This window comes from Saccopteryx bilineata, chromosome 3 (genome assembly GCF_036850765.1).
Source record: "Saccopteryx bilineata isolate mSacBil1 chromosome 3, mSacBil1_pri_phased_curated, whole genome shotgun sequence".
Classification (NCBI taxonomy): domain Eukaryota; kingdom Metazoa; phylum Chordata; class Mammalia; order Chiroptera; family Emballonuridae; genus Saccopteryx; species Saccopteryx bilineata.
The window spans coordinates 302,725,622-302,750,720 of NC_089492.1; the positions used below are offsets into that span (position 1 = coordinate 302,725,622).

A 25,099-nucleotide genomic window follows, 5' to 3' on the forward strand; every position below is an offset into this window, starting at 1 on the left:
TCAAGGACCCCAAGGCCCGAAAAGGAGATGGCGCCAGGAAAGAGAGAATTAGGGGCAGAAGGGAGAAGAGGATGGTTGGCATTCCTCGTGACTGCCAAGCCCTACCCTCTAACCCAGAGCCCCAGTGGGAAGGGGGCAAGTTGTGGGGCTCAGGGGAGGTGGGCGCCTGTACGGTGGAACCCAGGGTGAGCGAATTGGCTATGAGGGAGGGGCAGGGCCTCAGGGAAAGGGGGCGGGCAATTGAGGGGGAGGAGTCCTCTGGAAGTGAACGGGCCCAATGAAGTGGAAAGAACAGGAAAGGGGGAAGAGCTATAGAAAAGAGGGGACGAGGTTTATGGTGGTGGGCGTGGCCAATGGGGAGTAGGCGGAGCTAGAGTGTGAGCAGCATCCACCTGGTGGTGGGAGAGGAACTGCGTCGCAGGGAGACCCCTAACGGAAGGCGGAAAGGGGTTCCGAGGGGCAGGGCCTCAGCAGGGCGAGGTGGAGATGTGCAGGTGGTCCGGGTACTTGATGGCGGGAGGGTAGTTCTGTGTCATCTGGATGGACACGTCGCTGGAGATGTCGGAGGGGCTGCGGCCGCGGCGCCACGCCTCGGGCTGCAGGAACTGGCCCGAGTAGTCTGAGCAGTCGCTGAGACGCGGGCGGTAGAAGGCCGGGTGCGGGCGGTACATCTCCTCCTCCGCGTAGCGCTTGGTGAACAAGTACACGGACATCACGCCAGCCCCCTGTGGCAAGACAGGATCAGAGTGCCAGAGGCTAGCCCCGGGCATACTTCACTCCAAGACTCAAGACCCCCAGGACCCAAGATCCCAGGCCTCCAGCTTCCTCCTACTCTATAAGTCTAGGTCCCCAAGCGCCCTCCTCCCCATGGTCCCTAGGAGTCTAGGTCTCCAGCCCTCTCGTCCTCCAGGGCCCATGAGAACCATCTCAGACACCACTCCTAATTCAGAGTCTACGCCTCCAGTCTCCTCTTCCTCCTGGACCCAGGAATCAGGCCCTCGAGACCCTTCCCCATTCAGAACTCTTGCGTGGGCCCCACAACATCACCTCTTTGAGTAGGAAGGAGGAAGCGGCAAAGGCAAAAGACCACCCGTAGCGATAGTGGAAATACTGCTCCGAGCTGCTGGGCCTGTTCATGACCTCGTCGTTGATACTGGAAATGTAAAGAACCAAGCCCACCACCAAGGAGAGGCCTGGGGGAGCAGAGGGGTGGCCTTGCCTCATTAGTAGTGAACCCTTTTCCCCAGCCCAGAACCTTCCCCTCCCACCACGGTCCTCCCCCTCCTCCCTCTCCTGGCATGGACTTTTCATCTCTTGAAGCCCCTGTGTGCTGGGCCTTGGCTGGGTGCAGTGATCTTGGAGGTTAATCACCCCTTTCCTCTCCCCCACCCCAAATTTGTGTCCAGGTGTTCACAATGTAATTGGGAAAGGCAAATGTAGACATTGGTCAACAGGCAGGGTCAGGGTCAGAGTCAGGGTCAGGAGGAGCCCAGGAAAGCTTCCTGGAAGAAGGGCTCTCATCCAAGCCCTATGGGATGAGGCCCAGGGAAGAGTAAGAGTATACATTATGCCACTCTGGGCTGGAGGAAACAGCAGGGACAAAGGCTCGGAGGCTGAGCATGAGTTAATCTATCCATGTGGCTGAAACATGGGCCGCAACTACAAGAAAGGAGGTCAGAGAAGGGGACAGGGACGCAACTAAGATGAACCTCATATGCCAGGCTGAGGAGCTCAGCCTTGATGCCAAAGGCACTAGGGAGCCACGGAGGGAGGTCTGGAGCAGAGGAGAGACAGGGCCAGATTGGAGTGTTAGGAAATCCTTTGGGGGCTGGTTGGTTCTGGGAAAAGGTTGGAGAGGAGACACTGGAGTTGTATATTCCAGGGGGTGGAAGATGAGGCCTCAGGTGGGACTGTATGGATAATAGCAGAACCATTGATATTAATATTAGCAAATGCTTCTGTAGGTCTCACTCTGTGCTAGGCACCATTCTCGGTGTCATCTATGCATGAGCTCAGTCAAACCTTTGCCTGAACAGTTGGTGGCACAGTGGATAGAATGTTGGCCTGGGATGCAGAAGACCCAGGTTCGAAATCCCAAGGTCACCAGATTGAGCACAGGATCATAGACATGACCCCATGGTCACTAGCTTGAAGCCCAAGGTCACTGGATTGAGCAAGGGGTCACTTGGTCTGCTCTAGCCCTCCAGTCAAGGTACATATGAGAAAACAATCAATGAACAACTAAGGCACCACAACTGTGAGTTGATGCTTCTCATCTCTCTCCCTTCCTGTCTCTGTCCTGTCTGTCATTCTCTTTCTCTCTCCTCACTAAAACAACCAAACAAAAAACAACAAAAAACTTCACAACATCCCTTTAAGTAGGTACCATTTTTATGTTCACTTGTAGCTGAGGGAAGAGGCATAGGAGGAAGTGGAAAGGAGAGGTCTGGGTTGAGCATTTTTTAAGAGGCAAGTGCCACTTTCTCAACATGAACTTTTTTTTTTAACAGTAGCCATGACAAGGGTGGCTTAAGAAGGCTACAAAGGCCTCTACTACAAATTAACCCCTGTAATCCTCAGCATTTGCCCCCAGAATACTACAATTAAACACTTGTGTGTCCATCACCCCCAGAATAAATAAAAAATATTTTCCATTGCCTACCACATTGGTCAGCAAGCTATGGCCCACAGGCTAAATCCATCTTTCCTCCTGTGTTTGTATGGCCTACTAGCTAAAATGATTTTTTACGTACCTAAATGGTTAAAAAAATAAAAAAGATGAATGATATTTTGTGGCACGTAAGAAGTACATGAATTACATTTGGCAGTTCCTCAAAGTGTTAAAGATAAAATTACCATATGACCCAGAGATTCCACTCCTACGTGTCTACCCAAGAGAACTGGAAACATATGTCCACACTGAAACTTGGGCTTGAATGCTTCTAGCAGCATTATTCATAATAGCCAAAAAGTAGAAACAACTCAGAAGTCCATCAACTGTATGGACAAAAAAATGTGAAATGGCCACATAAAGGAGTATTGTTCAGCCAAAAAAATGAATGCAGTACTGACTTATGCTACCACATGGTTGAACCTAGAAAATACACTACATAAAAGAAGCCAGATGTGCTTGAGCTGCACAGTGGTTAGAGCATTGGACTGGAATGCAGAGGACCCAGGTTCGAAACCCTGAGATCGCTGGATTGAGTATGGGATCATAAACAGAACCCCAAGGTTGCTGGCTTGAGCAAGGGGTCACTCAGTCTGCTGTAGCCCTCCAGTCAAGGCACATATGAGAAAGCAACCAATGAACAACTAAGGAGCCGCAACAAAGAATTGTTGCTTCTCATCTCTCTCCCTTCTACTCTGCCTCCCTCTCGCCCCCCCCCCAAGCCATATACAAAAGGCCAATATTGCCTGACCAGACGGTGGCGCAGCGGATAGAGCGTCAGACTGGGATGCGGAGGACCCAGGTTCGAGACCCCGAGGTCGCCAGCTTGAGCGTGGGCTCATCTGGTTTGAACAAAGCTCACCAGCTTGGACCCAAGGTTGCTGGCTTGAGCAAGGAGTTACTCAGTCTGCTGAAGGCCCATGGTCAAGGCACATATGAGAAAGCAATCAATGAACAACTAAGGTGTCACAACAAAAAACTGATGATTGATGCTTCTCATCTCTCTCCCTTCCTGCCTTCTTTTTTTTTTTTTTTTTTTGTATTTTTATGTAGCTGGAAACGGGGAGAGACAGTCAGACAGACTCCCGCATGCGCCCAACCGGGATCCACCCAGCACGCCCACCAGGGGCGACGCTCTGCCCACCAGGGGGCGATGCTCTGCCCCTCCGGGGCATCCCTTCCTGCCTTCTTGTCTGTCTGTTCCTATCTATCCCTCTTTCTGACTCTCTCTCTGTCTGTAAAAAAAACAAAAACAAAAACTCTAAATATCTTGCAATAGGCAAATGTAATGATCTCTTTTCACCCTTTATTATTATAGAAAAAAAGAAAAAAAATTAAGAAAAGGCCAATATTAGCAATCCCTAGTGGTTTAGTGGTTAGGATTTGGTGCTCTCAAAAGACCACATATTGTATGGTTGTATTTATACAAAATGACCAAACCAGACAAATCCATAGAGACAGAAACTACATTAGTGGTTACCAGGAATGTGGTGGAAGGGGCTATGATAGGCTGTTAAAGGGTGTGAGGTTTCTCTTGAGGGTGATGAAAATGTTGTGAAATTAGGCAATGGTTTTGAATATACTAAAACCCACAAAATTATATGAATTTTAAGTTGTGTGAATTGTATTTCAATTTTAAAAGTCTATGAATTTCAAATTTCAGGGTCCACAAGTAAAAGTTTATTGGAAGGCAAACAATTTATTTCTGCACTGCTTATAGCTATAGTGGCAATGTTGGTTGGTTGTGACAGAGACTGTGGCCAGCAAAACTGAAAATATTATATTTATTATTTGGCTCTCCTACAGAAAAACTTTCCCAACCCCTGAACTACATACAGTTCCTACACGGTCTGGTCAACCCTGGTCTGTCTCTCATTGCTCCCTTTACTTAGACCATATAAACTTCTTATTCTTTTTTTGTTTAGTACTTAAAAAACACACTGATTGATTAATTGATTGATTGATTTGAGAAAGAAAGAAAATTCATTTCTTGTTCCACATTTTAGTGCACTCATCGGTTGGTGCTTGTGTGTGTCCTGACAGGAGATCACATCTGCAACCTTGGTGTATTGGGATGATGCTGTAACCAACTGAGCAACCTGGCCAGGCCCATGAACTCATTTTTTCTTGAACTTCAGCCTCAGGACCTTTGCACCCGCTGTTCTCTCTCCTTGGAATGCTCTTCCTCCAGGTTTCTTTCTCTTTCCCTGTCACTTCTTTAGAAAAGTCTTCTATGATCTTCCTGTTTTGTTTTTTTTAAGCTCACTCACTCTCTTTCTCTCAAAGAGAAATGCAGATGAAAACTGTAAGGGGGTTGCCTGACCAGGCGGTGGCACAGTGAATAAAGCATCAGACTGGGATGCGGAAGGACCCAGGTTCGAGACCTTGAGGTCACCAGTTTGAGCGCGGGCTCATTTGGCTTGAGCAAAAAGCTCACCAGCTTGGACCCAAGGTCGCTGTCTCGAGCAAGGGGTTACTAGGTCTGCTGAAGGCCCACGGTCATGGCACATATGAGAAAGCAATCAATGAACAACTAAGGTGTCGCAACGAAAAACTGATGATTGATGCTTCTCATCTCTCTCTGTTCTTGTCTGTCCCTATCTATCCCACTGTCTGACTCTCTGTCTCTGTCCCTGAAAAAAGAAAGAAAGAAAGAAAGAAAGAAAGAAAGAAAGAAAGAAAGAAAGAAAGAAAGAAAGAAAACTATAAGGGGCTACCATGTCACACACATCAGACCATCAAAAGTTAAAAAGCTTCACAAGGTTTTCTTGTGATGAGGCCAGGGGAACAAAAGCTTGTACATGTTGCTGGTAGGGATGCAAAATGGTACAGCCTCTAAGGAGGGGAGTTCAGCCATAACTGACAAGACCACACTGCTATTCATCCTTTAACCCAGCATCCCACTCTTAGGACTCTACCTCGAACATATCTGTCCAATAATATGAAAGCTTATAGCACAAGTTAATTCACTGCAGTGGTGTTCGTAATTGCAAAATATCAGAAACAATGTGGATGCCCTCGGTTCATGAGATAATCTGTAAAGCACCATGTAGCAGAGTACTGAGCCATCGTGCAAAGAGAATGAGGTCGAGCTCTGTGAACTGGTGTGGGTGGAGTTCAGTGATAATCCAGGCTTTACCACTTAGTAAAAAAAAGAAAGAAAAGGGAAAAAAAGGAGTGCACAAAAAAGTATACAGGATGCTAATTTTAAGCAAAAAATAAAGGACCGCCTGACCAGGTGGTGGCGCAGTGGATAGAGCGTCGGACTGGGATGCGGAAGGACCCAGGTTCGAGACCCCGAGGTCGCCAGCTTGAGCGCAGGCTCATCTGGCTTGAGCAAAGAGCTCACCAGCTTGGACCCAAGGTCCCTGGCTCCAGCAAGGGGTTGCTCGGTCTGCTGAAGGCCCACAGTCAAGGCACATGTGAGAAAGCAATCAATGAACAACTAAGAAGTCACAGCGCACAAGGAGAAATTGATGATTGATGCTTCTCATCTCTCTCTGTTCCTGTCTGTCTATCCCTGTCTATCTCTGCCTCTGTAAAAAGTAAATAAATAAATAAATAAATAAATAAATAAATAAAAACGTGTCCTTTAAAAAAAAATAAAGGACCATGAGCACACATGTCTGCATCTGTTTATTTTTTGCAAAAGGAGACAAGGGAAAGAAAACAAATATATGCAATTGATTGCCTAACGGGGCCAGGTGAGAAGAAGAGGAAACAAGCAATAGGGCGAAGTGGCTGCCTATGCTCTGACCTCGGGAACAACGCTAATATGTTATGTAGTAGCTCAGCTGGTTAGAGCATAGTCCTGATATGTCAAGGTTGCGATGTTCCTGTCGCTCTCCTCTCTCTCTCTCCTTTCCTCTCTCACTAAAATCAACAAATAAAGCCTGACCAGGCAGTTGCGCAGTAGATAGAGTGTTGAACTGGGACGTGGAGTACCCAGGTTTGAGACCCCAAGGTTGCCAGCTTGAGCATGGGATCATAGACATGACCCTATGGTCACTGGCTTGAGCCCAAGGTCACTGGCTTGAGCAAGGTGTCACTTGCTCTGCTGGAGCCCCCCGGTTAAGGCACAAATGAGAAAGCAATCAATTAACAACTAAGGTGCCACAACAAAGAATCGATGCTTCCTCTCTCTCCCTTCCTGTCTGTCTGTTCCTATCTGTCCCTCTCTGTCTCTGTAAAAAAAAAAATCAACAAATAAAAATTTAAAAATGAATCAACCAATGAATGCATAAGTGAGTGGAAAAACAACTGATATTTCTTTCTCTCTCTCCCTTCCTCTCTTTCTAAAATTAATTTTAAAATTTCTATTAAAAATTTTTTATTAAAAAAGATACATTGAACAAGGATGGGGAAAAACTGAAATTGAATATGAACAAACATAAATCAAACCGACTTCACATCAAATGAGTAGTGCAACCAGAGGATAGAGAAAGCAGTAACCTCAGCAATTTAGGGTGAGAGTACTTTGATTATACCTTTTAGTCCGATGACAAGAAGATCTTGGCCCTGGCCGGTTGGCTCAGCAGTAGAGCATCAGCCCTGCGTGTGGATGTCCCAGGTTTGATTCCCAGCCAGGGAACACAGGAGAAGTGCCCATCTACTTCTCCACCCTTCCCTCTCTCCCTTTTCTCTATCCTTCTCTTTCCCTCCTGCAGCCAAGGCTCCATTGGAGCAAAGATGGCCCCGGGCACTGAGGATGTCTGAATGGCCTCCGCCTCAGGCATAAGAATGGCTTACGTTGCAACGGAGCAACACTCCAGATGGGCAGAGCATCGCCCCCTGGTGGGCATGCTGGGTGGATCCCAGTGGGGTACATGTGAGAGTCTGTCTCTCTGTCTCCCTGCTTCTCACTTTTCAGAATACACGCGCACGCACACACACACGCACACACAGAGAGAGAGAGAGAGAGAGAGAGAGAGAGAGAGAGAAAAGAAGAAGAAGAAGAAGAAGAAGAAGAAGAAGAAGAAGAAGAAGAAGGAGATCTGAACCTTACATAATAGGGTTTTTTTATGGTTGTTTAGAGTGGTCTGGGGTAACAGTTCTGAAATTATTCTGTATACATTGTAGGGCTGAGTGCATATGTAACTATACTGATGTTTTGGGCAGCTAGAGTCCCCTTATTTTTCTGAAAGAAGGAAGATACAAGTCAGAATAGGGCAAGGAAGAATGCCCTGGTGTTTAGGGGCAGTATAAGCTCTTATTTTACAAATCTATATAATTTCCCAGCTTTGTGTCCTGAAAAATTCCAGAAGCAGCGACACCTCAGCAGCAACAAGAACACCTAGTAGCCAGACTTTGGTTCTGAATGTCATCCTCCACTGTATAAGGAGCAAGGGCTCCCAGGGGAAGTAGCTCATTTGAAGCCTGGGGCAGAGACGTAAAAGTGTACTTGCATCACAATGTAAGGAAGGCCTCAAAAAACAAACAAACAAAAAATAGAGGGACACATCAAATAAGAACACAGAAACTGGTTTGAGGAGGGTTCCTATTCATCCAACTGGGAAGAATTTGAATATCAAAATGAGTAAGAAAAATAATGGCATATGACACATTGTATTTTTTTAAAATGTGAACCCATATTGATATACTGTTAAAATAAATAACTAATAAAAGAGAGAGAGAGAGAGAGAGAGAGAGAGAAATTCTTCTTTACAGAGTTAGAAAACACCATTTTCAACCTTAATAGTAATATTGGAATTTGGGCAAGTGGACATTAAATCACTGGATGATTGACTGTCCTCACTGGAGTAGCGACTGACTACAAAGAGATGATAAAGCCAGAGAAAGACAAATAATATAATTTCACATATTTGGGGAATCTAAAGAACAAAGTAAACAAAATTGAAACAGACTCATAGATACAGAGAACAGACTGAGGGTTGCCAGATGGGATAGGATGGAGCGACTGGGTGGAAGAGGTGAAGGGACTGAGAGGTGCAGATCGGCAGTTGCAGAGCAGTCACGGGGATGTAAAGCACAGCACAGGGATACAGTCAGCAATGTTGTAATAACTGTGTACGGTGTCAGAAGGGTGCCAGACTTATTAGGGGATCATTTCATAAGTTATATAAATAACCATGATGCCATACATCTGAAACTAATAGAATATTGAGCCTGACCAGATGGTGGCGCAGTGAATGGAGCATCAACCTGGGGGAGGAGGCCAGGTTGGAAACCCCAAGGACTCCGGCCTGAGCGCAAGCTCACCAGCTTGAGCACGGGGTCATTGGGAGTTTAAGGGTGGGATCATAGACATGAACCCATGGTGGCTGGCTTGAGCCCAAGGGTTACTGGCATGAAGTCCAAGGTCACCAGCTTGAACACGACATCATTGGCTTGGCTGGAGCCAACCCCTACCGCCACCCAAGTCAAGGCATATATGAGAGGCAATCAATGAGTAACTCAGGTGCTGCAACTATGAGTTGATACTTCTCATCTCTCTCTGTCTCTGTCAGTCTCTCTCTCTCACTAAAAATGTATACTCTACAGAATGTCAACAGTAATTGAAAAAAAATTTTTTAAAGAAATTATTATTTTTTTTAACTTTCTTTATTATAAAAGAACCCGATAGGCACCAACCTAACCAAGGGACAGAGGGTGACATCACCGGTAATGGGAAGGCTGACACCGCGACCTCCCGATGAGCCTGCCACTACTTCATTTACAAAGCATTCCTGCTGAAAATGTGTAACCTGAATCCACTGCTGAGGAAACTGGGGCATTGTACAACACGACTGGCTGCACTCTTCAAAAAAGGTCAACATGAAAGATAATTTTTTTAAAGGCACAGAAACTATATAAAAGGTTAAAGACAGAAGAGACCCAACAACAAAAAAGTGCAAAACGTAACCTTAGATTGGATCCCAAGTCAGGGGAAAAGGACTCTAACAGACAGCATTGGGACAACTGGTGAAAATGGAATAGGGACTGTGTATTAGCTACAGTATTGTACAAAGGTGAACTCCCTGGATTCGATTATTGCACTGTGGTCAGAAAAGGAAGTACACTTGCTCATAAGAGATCTTTGCTGAAGTGTTTAGGGGCGAAGTGTTTGCAACTGATGTTCAAGTGGCTTCGCATATAGATAGATACATAGGTGATATAAACATATGATAAATAGATATTAATAGATAAATACAACATAGATTTAAGAATAGATGAGAGCTTGACCAGACAGTGGTTCAGTGGATAGAGCTTTGGACTGGGATGCAGAGGACCCAGGTTCGCATGAACCCAGGTTCAAAACCCCAAGGCCACTGGCTTGAGTGTGGGCTCACCTGGTTTGAGCAAGGCTCACCAGCTTGAGCCCAAGGTGGCTGGCTTGAGCAAGGGGTCACTCGGTCTGCTGTATCCCCCGGTCAAAGCACATGAGAAAGCAATCAATGAACAACTAAGGTGCTGCAACAAACAATTGATGCTTCTCATCTCTCTCCTTTCCTGTCTGTCTGTCCCTATCTGTTCCTCTCTCTGTCTCTCTGTCTCTGTCACAAAAAAACAAATAGATGAGAGACAATGATAAAGTTTAAAAGATATTAATAATAATTAGATATAGATAGATGAGTGACGTACATGATGAAAGCTAGAAAAAATGAGAGGTGATAGATGTAGAAGATAGATAATAGATAGATGGATAAATAGATAGATAGATAGATAGATAGATAGATAGACAGACAGACAGAGGGATATGTAAGTTCATTGTATTATTTTTACAACATTTCTGTAGGTTAAATTATTTCCAACATAAAAAAAATTTAATAAAGTCGGTGTTCCCAAGATTTAGAGGTACAGATTGGCAGTTACAAAATAGTCACGGAGATGTAAGGTACAACATAGGAAATACAGTCAACAATATATTATTGTGATAACTATGGATGGTGTCAGGTGACAACTTTGTAAGTTATATAAATGTCTAACCACAAGGTTGTCCACCTGAAATTAGTGTATCATACATCAACTGTAATAATAATAAAAAAAATAGGTATCCCCAAGCAGGATCTTCCCCTATGGTGGTGAAATATTACCTGCAGATTATTCATTGTAAAGAGGAAAATGCCCTTTTACAATGGAGAGCCCTGATGACTACCCCCTTTACCAAGCATTCAAATGTTTTACCACCTGACGTGATTTACTCCCTGAAATAAAAATATCAAAGAACACAGTTCCTCTGAATCTTCTGGCCAAACATGTTTAACTTGAATCTCATCAATCTAAGGTAGTCTAGACATTACTTCCAGGTTACAGAAAGTACAAGGACAGGGGAAAAAATTAAATGAGGCCACAAGGAACTGACCAGACAAATCCAGGGTCTGAGCCATTCTGCAAGAGGACGATGACAAGGGGCGAGCTGCTAACACCAGAAGCAGTGATCAGCCTTAACATCCAAAAAGACATAATCAGACATTATTGTGTCTCCAATGTAATGCAGTGAGGTGTAAACAGCACCACCTATCTATAAAGTATTTTTGTCCAAAAAAAAAAAAATTCAAACCTGGAGCTGAGTCAACAGTGTTACAGGAAAACACAGGGATGGATGGACATATTAAACCATGATGCAGGAATGTGATTACAAAATCTAGGGCATGGGGATTCTACAAGACAAACAACCAGATTTCTTCAACAAATAAATGGCAAGGAAGCAAAAAACAGGAGAGATACCATTATAGACTAGAAGAGGCTTTGGAGATCTATCAACTAAACGCACAAGTGGAATGTGGATCCAAATTTACAACAAAGTAGCTGTAAAAAATAAAAGGCACTTATGAGACAAGTGGGGATGTTGAACACTTACTAGATATTAAATGATATTAAACATCTATTCTTAATTTGGGCTTGATTATGGTGCTGTGGCTGTTAGTTAACAAAATGCATATTTCTCAGAGCGGCACTGAACTGTTTGTGGATAAGATCATTTAAGGCATGAGACTAGTTTTAAAATAGTGTACTGAAGTGCAGAAGGAAGGTGTGGCAGTGTGGCTTAAAAAAAGACGCACCATATGTTGGTAACTGTTGAAACTCAATGAAAGATACATGGCATTTCATTATACTATTCTTTATGTATTTTCATAATGAAGTGCATTTTAAAAGTCGGTGTTGTAAATAAAATAGTGGGAGAACTAGTCTAGACTAAAAGAGACATTAACTAAATACTACATGTGAACCTAGATTAAATCTCGGTTCTGGGGGACTATAAAAGGCATTCTTGAGACCACTGGGACAGTTTGAAAATGAAATTAAAAAAAGAAAGAGCCTGATCAGGCGGTGGCGCAATGGATAGAGCATCAGACTGGGATGCGGAAGACCCAGGTTCGAGACCCCGAGGTCGCCAGCTTGAGTGCAGGCTCATCTGGTTTGAGCAAAGCTCACCAGCTTGGATTCAAGGTCTCTGGCTCGAGCAAGGGGTCACTCGGTCTGCTGTAGCCCCACGGTCAAGGCACATATGAGAAAGCAATCAATGAACAACTAAGGTGTCGCAACGAAAAACTAACGATTGATGCTTCTCATCTCTCTCTGTTCCTGTCTGTCCCTATCTATCCCTCTCTCTGACTCTCTCTCTGTATCTGTAAAAAAGAAAAAAAAGAAAGAAAACGAAAGCAATTACATTATGGAACTATTGTAAATTTTCTAAGTATGATAATGGTATTGTACCTATGTAGAAGACGTTCTTACTTTTAGAGATGCATACTAAAATGTTTAGAATTAAACTATCATGATGCCTGCAATTTACTTTCAAGTGGGAAAGCCAGAAATAAACGTGTGTGTGGCAGGAGATGGGAGAAAGAGAGAGAGAGAGAGAGAGAGAATATGGCAAAACATTAGCAAAATGCAGGATCTAGGTGGATAGGTGAAATATGGTATACCAATGTTCATTGTACTATTCTATAGATTTTTAAGTTTTCATTAAAAAATTGGAATGATTAAGGTAAGATAAAATAATAACTCTCCCATCACTACCCCTAACGTTAACATCTTCGTTTTTCATTGTAGGACTTACCACCACCTGACATATTTTTCACCTATTTGTAATTTTTTGTCACACGTCTCCCCCACCCCCACTAGGATGCTTGAAGCTAGTCTACCTCATTTTCAATTGCATTCCTAGCATCTAGCACATGATAAATGCTAGTCGAATGGATAAGTAGATTTGCTTCACAACTGGAACTTCCAGAAAACCTCGTAGTTGCTTCTTTTTCAAACCCACTCTAACTCCCACCATTTCTCAACCTCCTCTAAGAATGAACCTTTTCTCACTCTGAACTTCCATGGCACTTTGGACTTCTAGTATCCCATAATTTTGACGTTTAGAAAGAGGGGACCCATGAAGTGTTAAGTGGTGGAAAGGCATCAGAGGAAAGTCTTGACAGATGAGCAGGTGTGTACAAAAGGTATACCAAAGGGAGCCCCAACATGGCAGCCACTCAGGTACCCCAGTCAAACGCAGGGGCTCATCTTGATTCCTCTCTCTCTCTCATCTATCAAGGATGCCCAGTCATAAGGTCATGTCCATTTTACTTCCTGAATATCTCATAAATCTAAACCACTTTTGCAAACCCAAGTCCTCTGACCCAGCTGAGATTATCTGTGTATGCCTGCACCACTGTCACCAAATCTTCATCTCTCTGCTTTAGAAATGGATTCTTTTTAAAACCCGTCTTGAATTCTATCTTTTTCTTGTCAAAACCTTCCCTTGGCTCCCTGCTATGCACAGGAAAAGGTATTCGTTCCCCAGACTGACATTCCAAGCTCTTTATGACCTGATCTTTCCTAACTATGCCTGCCTCTCTGTAAGTTCCATGTTTCACATTACAGTTCTAAATAACACACATTCTCCGTCAGGAGAGTTAGGACCAGGGGTCGAGGAGAAGGAGATATTTACAAATGCAAAGGTTTTGGTTGTCGTTTTGCTTGCAGTAATTGAAAATTAAATAAAAAAAAAATGTCAGAGGGTAAATTATTCTTGTCATTCTTTCTTCTTCCTGGCCATTTCACAATAGTTCTGGTTCTCCAAAAATAACCTTCTTCCCCTTTTATTTTCTCCTTCCCTCTGTTTCTCCCTCCCTTTCTCCTTAACCCAACTCTCTCCCTACCCCCTCCACTGCAGCTGTTACAGCATTCTTAGAGCGCAGTAGGCAAGAATCACCTACCTGCCAAGCGGAATAGGCACCCTGGCTTTAGAACAATCGCGTTTCAGCACCGTGGAGAGCGGCACACGCGCCTACCTTGGACTGAAGTGCTTTCTAGGGTCTTCACACACGCTGTGAACCCCATCTCCACACAAGGCACTTACTTCTCTGTCTTCACTTGAAAAATTCCCCCTCGCTTCTTCATCATTACCAACCTCGATGCCATCTCCTGTTGGAATCCTGGTCACTCCTGCTCTCCCCAACCCCCCACTGTGTCAGGTGAATGTGTCTCCCCTTTTCAGGCATGCCCTGAGCTGTCCTTATGATCCATCCGTTCTACAAATATCTCAGTATGTACTTTATGCCAGCAACCTATCGACGCTCAGCAGATATTTGTAAAGGTCTCTGACTTCCGGAGTTTACATTCTGGGAGGAGGGGACAGAAAAAAAACCCAAGATGACTGACAATAGCTATGGTGCTAAGAAACAAACATTTATAAAAAAGAATAGCATAGCCTGACCAGGCGGTGGCGCAATAGATGGAGCATCGGACTGGGAAGCAGAGGACCCAGGTTCAAAACCCCGAGATCGCCGGCTTGAGCGTGGGCTCAACAGCTTGGGTGTGGGGTTGCTGGCTTGAGCTTGGGATCATAGACCCCATGGTCACTGGCTTGAGCCCAATGGTCACTGGCTTGAAGCCTAAGGTTGCTGGCTTGAGCAAGGGATCACTTGCTCTGCTGTAGCCCCCCACTCCCAGTCAAGGCACACATGAGAAAACAATCAATGAACAACTAAGGTGCCGCAATGAAGAATTGATGCTTCTCATCTCTCACCCTTCTTGTCTGTCTGTTTCTCTCTCTGTCTCTGACACAGAAAAAAAAATGAATGGCATAGTAGAGGGGGCCAGGCCATATTACATAATGTCAGAGAAAGAAAATTTGAAAAAGGGAACATTCCAGGCCCTTGAGAATTAGGGAGAAGAGACTTCCGAGTATGGAGGGCTCATTAGTGTAAAAGTTCTCAGGTTGGGCTGAGATCTGCATTTTCAAAGAGTAGCAGGAGGCCAGTGTGGCTGACATTACAAGCAAAGGAGGGAGTGTCAGTAGGTTAGGAAATGAGGTCACAGATCTGAGCAGTAGCCAAACCATGATAGGCCGGCATGAGGAGTTCAGATGTATTCTAAGTGCAATGGGAATTAACCAAAGCGCTGAAGAACTTAAGTGTTGTGTGACAAGTTTTGATGGATGTGAGATTGTTTTGAGAATTACTGCCTGTGGGCCTCCATTTAGGATTCAGCTGTGTCTCCAGAGCCTGGCATGTAGGATGTCTCTGTAAATGTTTGATGAGTGAATAAGTGAGTGCATGCACAAAACATGTTTTTGAGGATCGGGGTTAATGTGGGCCATGCCTGTGAAGCATGCCTCTGATGCTCTGGAGAAAGAAAATCAATGCCACTGCAGCCTCCCACCCCATCTCTCACCAATCCAACCCAGCTAGCCATTTGGTTTTATTGATTCTTCTGTCGATTCTCTTCTCTCTCCAAGCCATCAAGTCTCCTGTAGCCTCCCTGCCCCAGCCCAACTCAAACCTTAACTGCTGCTGCTCAGACCACTGCATAAGCTTCCTCCTTGGTTGGCCCATTTTCCTCTAGTTTATCCCCAGCACAGGTTGCTGAGGGGTATTTAATACCCAGTGTGATACTGTCTTTCTGTCCCACCCCTTCCACGGCTTTTCCCAGGACTGAATGGCAGCCCCACCATTTCCCAGACCTCAGACAGCTCCTCTCTCTCTCTCTCTCTTTCTCTCTCTCTCTCTCTTTTTCTAAGTCTCAGTATCTTCACTGGGAACATGACGTGCTTTAACCAGATTGTTTTGTTCCAAGAGCTAAGATACTGGTACTATTTCCATCCTTTCCTCTTCTTTTAAATCACCTTCATTTCTATGATGTTATGGGGTGGTAGAGGGCTGTGGTGAAAGCCTGGGCTGGAATCCAGCTTCCACAATGGAACAGCTTAACTTCTGATTGCTTCTGGAAAATGGGAATAATAAAGGTGTCTGCCTACTAGGTGAAGAAAAAGAAATAACTTAATTTGCATAAAGCACATAGAATTTCCCCAAACCGTGGCACTCAATAAAGTGTTTATTATGATGGTTGTTGTTCTTACTACTATGATTTATGTATACATGTATATATGCATGTAAAACTGCCACGTGTTGAGCAGTTATGCCTATAGACCAGGCACTGGGTTGGTCCTTCCCACCCAGGATGTATTTTTTTATTTTATTTTTTATTTTATTTTATTTACAGGGTCAGAGAGAGAGAGTCAGAGAGAGGGATAGATAGGGACAGACAGACAGGAATGGAGAGATGAGAAGCATCAATCATCAGTTTTTTGTTGTGAGACCTTAGTTGTTCATTGATTGCTTTCTCATATGTGCCTTGACTGTGGGCCTTCAGCAGACCAAGTAATCCCTTGCTCGAGCCAGCAACCTTAGGTCCAAGCTGGTGAGCTTTTTGCTCAAGCCAGATGAGACCGCGCTCAAACTGGCGACCTCAGGGTCTCGAACCTGGGTCCTCTGCATCCCAGTCCGATGCTCTATCCACTGCGCCACTGCCTGGTCAGGCCCACCCAGGATTTAGACCAGAGGTCAGTGGACTACAATTTGTCCCACCATGTGTTTTTGTAAGCTCTGTGAGCTAAGTGCGGTTTTCCGTTTGTTTTTAACGGTGTGGGAAAACAAAAAAGAAATAAATATTTCATGACCTGTGAAAACTGCATTGAATTTTTTTTTTTTTTTTTTTTGCATTTTTCTGAAGCTGGAAACAGGGAGAGACAGTCAGACAGACTCCCGCATGCGCCCGACCGGGATCCACCCGGCACGCCCACCAGGGGTGACGCTCTGCCCACCAGGGGGCGATGCTCTGCCCATCCTGGGCGTCGCCATGTTGCGACCAGAGCCACTCTAGCGCCTGGGGCAGAGGCCACAGAGCCATCCCCAGCGCCCGGGCCATCTTTGCTCCAATGGAGCCTTGGCTGCGGGAGGGGAAGAGAGAGACAGAGAGGAAGGCGCGGCGGAGGGGTGGAGAAGCAAATGGGCGCTTCTCCTATGTGCCCTGGCCGGGAATCGAACCCGGGTCCTCCGCACGCTAGGCCGACGCTCTACCGCTGAGCCAACCGGCCAGGGCAAAACTGCATTGAATTTGAATCCAATTCAGCATTGCTGGAATACAGCCATGCCCACTGCGTCCCCCTTGGTTGCTTTGACAGCGCAACCCTACAGCTCACAAAGCCTGAAGAATTTGCTATCTAATGTTTGCCGACCCCTGACCAAGATTTGTTCTCTCAACAACTCCACAAAGGCAGGCCACAGCGCACACAGTAAGGGTTGGGATTTGAACCCCAGCCTTTCCAGGTTCAGAGCAGCTTGTGCCCTCAGCCACTACACCCACAACCTGCAAAGTGCACGATGGACACCTAGAGGTGGATGCATAGATCATAGTCTATGAAACGAAGTCAAGGAAGGGGATCAGGAAATGGGGTTCAATCCTCTCAGATCACTATATTGTTACATCAGAGGCCTGACACGCAGCCCTGACAGCACCATTGATGCTCAGCTTGACCTTGGTAAGTCAGATCCTGGGGTGCTGGCATGAGCCCTATTTCTGCGACGAAAAATCCTCCATTCTAACCCCATTGACTAGCAGGTTGCCTCTCCTCTCTCTGCTTCTGTGAGCTACAAACAATGGGGTTTTCTTTCTAATGTTTTGGGTGGATTAAAGAAAGTCTCTCTGCCCCACTTTCTCTCTAGGCCACTATTTTTTCCATCGAAAAAAATGAGACCTTTCGTTCTGACACTCCGGGATGGTGACATCCTCTGTGTCTTATTTTAGGTCCCTGTCTGGCTCCATATGCCATGATTCAAGTTTGCACAGAGGTCGTACCCTGCTTTCTCTGAGAAAAGTCTTATCAGCTTAGGTTGGAGGCACAAGGAGGTTTAGCCTAGAGAAATCAGGGTGAGGAGTGCGGATGGTCTTGGGGAGGGGATATTTAAAAATTCATCTTTAACTATTTGCAGGGTCACCTTTAAATGGGAAGCCCAGCGGGGGTCCCTGGGACAGAATGCAAATAAGATGTACAAGAGGGTTTATTTATAAAATATCAACTGGATTAAAAGCACTAGAATAGAGTTTAATCAAATAGTGTTGAGTTAATTTGAATAAAATTGAAGAATGGAGTCAGAATGGACTGAGGTTAGTGGGACCAGATGAATGGAGTTAACTGTGTTAGAGCTGAGGTGACCTGGTCTGCCCTGGCCTCAGTGGGACCCAACTCGACCAAACAGCTGCAGTTTGGAAGATGGGAACACCAGAAAGGACTCTACTCTAGAACCCAGGACTCTTGTGTCTCAGGACTCACCACCTTATGCTGGTATCTTGGGCAGCTTCCTGCACAATTCTGAGCCTCAGTACCCCCCTTTTATTAAGTGGGTACTATTAATAACTCCTGGACAGAGACGTGATGAGAAGGGTTTGAGATCACTCAGAGCTCATCAGAAAAAAAACAAAAAACTATAAACACATTGAATTCTAGCAAAGGACATGCATAGTGAAGTATTTAGGGTAAAGTGTATTCATCTATCAACTCACTTTGAAACGCATAAAAAAATAGTGAGATAAATAATAGTACGATAGGTTGGTAAATGGGTAGAAATATAGACAGACGAACAGATACAGGACAAAGTAAGTCTAGTCGTATGGTCACGGCTGACTCTAAGTGGTGGGTCCATGGGTGTTCAAGCCCAAATTTTTCACCTTTTCGGTTTGAAAATGTTACACAGGAAATGAAGAGCCTTGTAATCTGCTATTTGCTAAAAATATCAGGAGTGGTTAAAAATACAGCCTCTGGAGGCAAAATTTGTGAGTTTGAGCCCCAGCTCTGCTTCTCACTGTATGGCCCTGAGCAAATGACTTTATCTCTCCCCGAGTGTTTGTTTTCATATCTGTGGAATGGGGCTATTAATAGCGGTTACCTCACAGGGTTGTGCCTATCAGCCCAGAGCCTGGTACCTATTCAGCACCTAATAAGCACTCGCTATGATTCGGTCCTCTGTCAAATGGGTGCTGCTAACTCCCTCTCACAGAGGACAAAAGTGGGGTTCAGAGAGGTTCTGCAACTTTCCCAGGATTGCACAGCAAGGAAGTAGCTTACTCAGTGGAAGAGGGCCCATAGGTTCCTGGAACCTAAAAGAGTCCCCCCAACCCATAAGTCCTTTCCTTGGGCTCACCCGATAGGATGAAGAAGATGCCAGAAACGAAGGCCAGAATGGTCCTCTGTGGGCGGATGTGGCCGATGTTGCTGATGACGAAGGCGGTGAACACGAGGAAAAGACTGACCATGGGGAAGGGGGTGGCTGTGCGCACTGTCTCTGGGGGAGGGGTCAGGAGAGAGACAGGGGATGAGGAGGACAATCTGGGGGGCACCTCCCCATTCATCTGATTTCTCCATTTCTACCATTCCCCTGCCCCTTTAGATGGATTCTCTCTTTTCAACAGATTCTTCCCCTTTCTAATAATTCCACTGCAAACTGCACTCCTTTACCCAGGTCATACATCCTTTTATTCAATCCCACCCCTTTCCTCTTGGCTCCACCCACTCCCTTGCCCCGCCCTTTCAACCCAGGCCCCTCCCCCTTACCCAACCATTCTGTTTTCCACTGCTTCCCTCTCACTCCACCCCTTCCCTGGTCCTGCCCTTTCTTCCACGACCTGCCCTGTGACCCTGCCCCCTTGTTGTCTAGCAACGCCACCCTGCTTCCCCTCACTCAGAATATTCTCCGTGTTTTCCGTCACCAAGTTGATCTCCGGTTCAAGAAAATATTCCGAGGCTACGCAGCGACCCTTTTCCCGACCTGGGAGGATGATAAGAAGGCAGGGCTGGATGAGAGGCTTATAAATTCTACAGGGGCAGCAGGGGCGCAACGCACAGTGGAATGACCCAGGATGTGCATGGCTTAACTCAAGGGTCATGGAAAGAAATGGGCAGAGAGTCTGGGAGCTCCTGTGGCCAGCTTTGCTAGAGACCAGACCCATAGGTGAAGTACAGGGCTGGAACCCTGAGTCTGAGGGAGGAGGGGTTTGGGTTAGAACTCCTGGATCCTTAGAGATGATAAGATAAGGGGTGGTGGATTCCTTGAAGTAGGAATCTACGATTGTTGGGAGGCATGAATATTTTATCCTGCCCATTCAACACTGGAACTGTCAGGGGACAAGTTCTGAACCTAGATTACCACTTCTGGTGGGCTGGGGATGGGGAAGTCTGTGGTTCCCAGGGGGTTAGAGACCAGGAGATTGTATGAGCCCAGGGGCTCCCAGATCCAGAGAACAGAGGGCTAGAAATTGGGTCTCCATGTAGGAATTTGATTCTCCAAGACATAAACAAGGTCAGTTTCTGGATTTCTGGAACCCAAGAGATGGAACTAAGGATAAGGCCTCTCGGACACCCCCCCCCCCCAGGCAAGGCGGGGACAGTTGAATGGAGGGCAGGTGAAGTGGGTACCTGCGAAGAAGCAGACGCGCCAGAGGCCGGCGTGCAGTGCCATCTTGACCTCTGTGGTCTGGTTCTGCGGCAGCACCGTCCCTTCTTCCATATACAGCCAGTAGTCAGTGCTGACCGCGATGCCCACGAGTAGTAGGCCACAGGCACCAAACACGCTGCTCAGCAGGGTCAGGGCGCGGCTGCTGCAATGACTCATCCTCAGCGGCGGGGGGCGCCCTGCGGGGCCTGAGGCACAGGAAGCTGCCCTGGAGAGGCCTGATAGGACCAACTAGAGCTCTCACCCCCATGTAGCCACCTGGGACATTGCACCCAGGCCATAGAGACCACTGCCCAAACCTGTCAATTCTGACCTCTGTTTCCTGACCCATGTGACTCCCTCCCAATGTTGGCTTTCAACCCTAGAACTGGCCTTCATACATCTGACACTTGTGTTAGGGCTCTGGATTTGAACTGAGACTCCACACACCAGGTTCCTAAACCCAGGATAAGACCTCCAACCCTAATCTTCAGCCCACATCCAGGGACTGAACCTCAACTCAAACTTTGTGCCGGTACCAGGGTGCCAAATATGATTTCAACAAGAAATTCTGTTTCTAAATTCTCAACCACAGAACTAAGCCCTCCAACCTGAACCTGCACCGCATGTCCTGACACAAGACCTTAACCGCAGACACTAGACCCTACCAGAATTCTTAACCCTGAGCCTGGGTCTATGACTCAGAAGCTATTACACTATTACAGTGACCAGGTACTCTAACACTGGGACCAGTCTTGACTGTGCCCTCATGCAAGCAACAAACCTTGATTACCAAGCTCCAGTAAGGGCCTATGACCTCAAGTCTAAGCCAGGACCTAAATATCTGGACCCTGAGTGTTGAAATTTCAACACTGGATGTTGAGCAACATGACCTGTGTAGAAACCCTTACCCAAGTCACCCAGTCCTGATTCCAGCCACTGACCCCTTTTCTTTGGACTCTGTCTCTGAATAGAAACCAGAAATCCCCCAAGTGGGTCATTATTGACAAAGCACCCTAACCCCATACTCTGACTTCAGGCCCTTAACCTCAGGCTTACCTAAGACCTTGAGCAGAGGCAGCCTCCTAAGTTTAAACTCTTAGACTCATATCTTCATTCTTAACACCCAATTCTAACACTAAGGACTTGATCCATGACCTTCTAACTCTGATCCTGTGTCTTGACCTCAATTTGTTACCCCAGTCTGAGATTCCAGAACCCAAATTTTCCCCAATCCCACCCAAATCCAGGCAGGGCCCTGAACCTGGGATGCTGGACTACTCCATCTAAGGCTGCTCCAGACCAGAAACCTGGAGCCAGAATTTTGGGTGGAAACACCAGAATGTGAAAATCATGATCTGGGAATGACTTCCTCCCACCCAAAATCAGCACCCTAACCAGAGGACTCCAGTGGAACAAGTGACCCTCCTTCACACTAGGAATCAGTGCCCCGAACTCTAAGACCCCAGTCAGGAAGTCCTGGATCCCATCTTCCTTGTCCTCCATCACAAGATCCCGAAATTTCCTACCAGAGACTCCGAACTCCACTTCCCATGCTAGGACTTCAACTACAGACCCTCTTCAACATCCAGCCTGGAAATCTGATTCCCACAACACTGGATCTTCAAAACAAGAGATCTCCAGTTCATAGCCAGGGCCCCTCACTTCCAATCAGGAATCTGGATTCTGGCTAGGATGTTCCCCATCCCTTCTCCAGCATCCTACCCTCATCTTGAACTTTTCCGTAAACTATGCCACCCCATGACTTGGGGGACTCGACATGGAATCCCCATCCTATCTCAACCAGAGACCTCTACCTCTCTGAACACCAGAGTCCCTGTCATCTTTTTAACTCTGAAGTTTAAGATCCCTTAAATACTTCCTAGCAATGCAGCCCAGATTTGTGACCTCACTTTTTAAAACCAGAATGCTGGTAGCCTTGAAACTCTGCCCCATCCCAATAGGGAGTTCCGAGACAACTTCCATCACCGCCCTCACCCCAGCCTCCAGGGCCCCCACCACTCCCCGCCCCCAGCCTCCTGGAAGGCTCAGGGATCCGAGGCTGGCCGAGCTCCGACCAGCTTTCCTCCCATCCCCCGTCCCATGGCTCTGGGGCTTGACCGCCAGCTGCTTGCTGTTCTTCTAGTCTGCTCAGCTCGGAAACAAGCATCAGAAACCCAGTTACCCTGACGGCCTGGGCCCAGGAGGCTGACCTCAGCTCCCCGCGGTGTCTGTGCGGTCTCCGGCTGGGACCTGGCTCGTGGTCGCTCTGGAAGCCCCCTCGTCCTTGCTTCCATTCCCACTCACTCTGAACGACCCACCCATACCTCAACATCGTCCGCCAGCCTCCCGCCCTGACCCTTTGGGACCCTCCCCTCAGGCCGGGAGCCTCCCCATCCTTTTTCACAACCTCTCCAGGAGGCGAGCATTCGGGTCCCCTTCTCCAAGCCCAAGTCAAAACTCCATCTCCCTTCAGCCTCCGGGGGGGGGGCATGCCCCCGCTTTCCGGGAACCCCTTCTCAGACTCACAACCTGCTCTTAGTGGGCCGGCCCTCCCCCTCCGCCAAGACCGCCCCCCTCAAAGACCTGGCCGGCACCCTCCCCAGGGCCCACGGCCTCTGAGACGCGAACACGGAGAGTGCAGCTGCCCCACTCCGGACTCTCGGACCCCGTCCTCCGGGATTCCCTAGGCCCAAATGTCACTCCATTCTCCATTGCCTCTCGAACTCGGGCGTCCTGACCACCGGAACGCCACTCCCCAGACCACTCCCGACCCCTTTCAGCCCCAACCCAGACCCCAGCCACCTCGAAGGGAACCCCCCCACACACACACACACACACCTCCTTCCAGGACCCTCCTCCAGCGCTCACCTCGCTCAGGGCTGGGCGGACGCTCCGGGCCGCGGGCCCCGCAGCCGCATGACCGGCCCCGCGGCTGCCCCCGGCCGCCGCCGCCGCCGCCACCGGGGTCGCCGATGCCCGCGCCCCCCGCCCCCGCCCCGGAGCCCGGCGTCCCGGCCCCCTCCTGGCCTCCCACCCCCCACCCCCCGCGCCCGCGGCCTCACTCGGCGGACGACGCCAGTAGCTGGGACCCGCGGCCGTTCATTGGCTGCCGCGGAGGAGGGGAGGGGCGGGGAGGGAGGGGAGGGATGCGGGAGGGAGGACGGGGGGCCTTGAGAATGGGGGAGGCAGGCGGGGAGAGGGTGGAAACCGAGCCGAGCGCCGATAGTGACAGGGGCGCACAGGGGGGTGAGAGACAGCCGAGGACCGGGGCGCGCCCAGACCCCGAGGCTGAGCAATCCTGAGACTCGCAGGTCTGCAGACGGAGGAGACACAGAGATGGCCTAAAAGAGACAGAGAAAAAGAGAGAGAGGAGGGGCGGAGAGCGGGACCGAGACCCCTGTTCCCGGGCTCAGAAACTCTGGGGCACTGGCCGTGGAGAGGTCAAGCAGGCAGAGACGGAAGGAGACGGGGGCGCTCAGAGGTCTTGGGCTGAGAGATGCTGAGACCCAGACACCTTGAGCCAGACAGAAAGATAGAGGGAGAGGGACCCTGAAAGGAGAGACAGCAGGGGCAATCCTTGGGGTCCCCTGATGAGGGCTGGGGCTCTGGCCGGGCCTGGGGCGGAGCCTGGGGTCGGGGCAGCTGGAGGAAGCGGGAGGGGGCGTCCCGGGCCGGGGTCCCCAGAGCAGCAGGCGGGCGCAGAGCGGAGCCGGGTCCTGCAGCCGCCGCGGAGCCGGGAGTCGAGCCAGCACTCCCCCCCCCACCCGCCGTGATGTCAGCGGGGCCACTCTTAAAGGGGCAGCCGCCCGCCGAGGGTCGGAGGGGGGCTAGGGGCCGCGGGCACAGGGCGGGGGTACAGCAGCCGTGCCGGGGGAGATAGGGGGAGCCCCAGCATCCAACTGGACCAAGTCCCGGCAACCCAAGAGGGACGAAGAGACGCCGGGGCTCCCCAAGGGAGCTTGCGAAGCTTTGGGGTTCAATGCTCCCAAACACACAGACATAGGCACACTATTCGACCAGCCTGCCCCGTCCAGGGACTACATTTCCCATCAGCCCTGGCCGCGAGGGGCCGCACTGGGGGGGAAGGGTCCGCCGCGGTATCTGCTGGGATGTGTAGTACATTTGAACTAGTCTCTCCACTCCCCCCCCCCCCCGCCCCCATTCACAAGTGGGTCAAGGGAAGGAGGCCCGGACTGCACGTCTGCCTGCTTCCTGTCGCTGATCCTTCAGCTCAAGCGTTCCGGTCGTTTAGGTTTCTGTGTCGTGGAGTCAGTCTCTTTGATCAAATCTCCAGGTGTTCCATTGAGAGGCTTGCCTTTCACCTCCCCGCTCGGGACTCACCAGTGTCCGGGTGTTCGTGTGTGTCTGTGGGCTTGTGTGATGTTTGGATGAGTATGTGCGTGCCTGTGTCTCTGTGCCCAGGGTTTGTCTCTCCCTGATGCTCTCAGCGCTGCCTCCTTGGGCACGTGCGCCCTTTGGTCCTCTCTACCAGTCTGTCTCTGTGCTTCCGCTCTCACGCTGTACCTTCTCTCCCTTCGTGGCTCCCAGCACTCTCTCTCCTCGGCCGCCCCCTCCCATTCTTTGTTGGTTCCTCTGTGCGGCCATCAGCCCACCTCCGCAATCCCTTCCTTCTCCAAGCTTAGAAGAAAACATCCAAACACCTCAGCGTCAGCATCCCAAATTTATTCTCCAGCAGCTGTGGCCGGATGGCAGAGGCAAA

The 25,099-nt window shown here is 48.2% G+C and overlaps 1 protein-coding gene across 1 annotated transcript; it reads right to left on the reverse strand.

Annotated features, from left to right (window-relative positions):
• Positions 1 to 23,380, reverse strand: CACNG7 (calcium voltage-gated channel auxiliary subunit gamma 7). Its single transcript, XM_066271197.1, has 6 exons — positions 23,248 to 23,380; positions 20,361 to 20,585; positions 19,627 to 19,713; positions 19,090 to 19,230; positions 1,048 to 1,193; positions 1 to 725 (listed from the first exon to the last, which is right to left on the reverse strand). The coding sequence occupies exons 2-6, from the start codon at positions 20,554 to 20,556 to the stop codon at positions 468 to 470; spliced, it is 828 nt and encodes a 275-aa protein (XP_066127294.1). The 5' UTR covers positions 20,557 to 20,585; positions 23,248 to 23,380; the 3' UTR covers positions 1 to 467.
• Between the last annotated feature and the right edge of the window lie 1,719 nt (positions 23,381 to 25,099).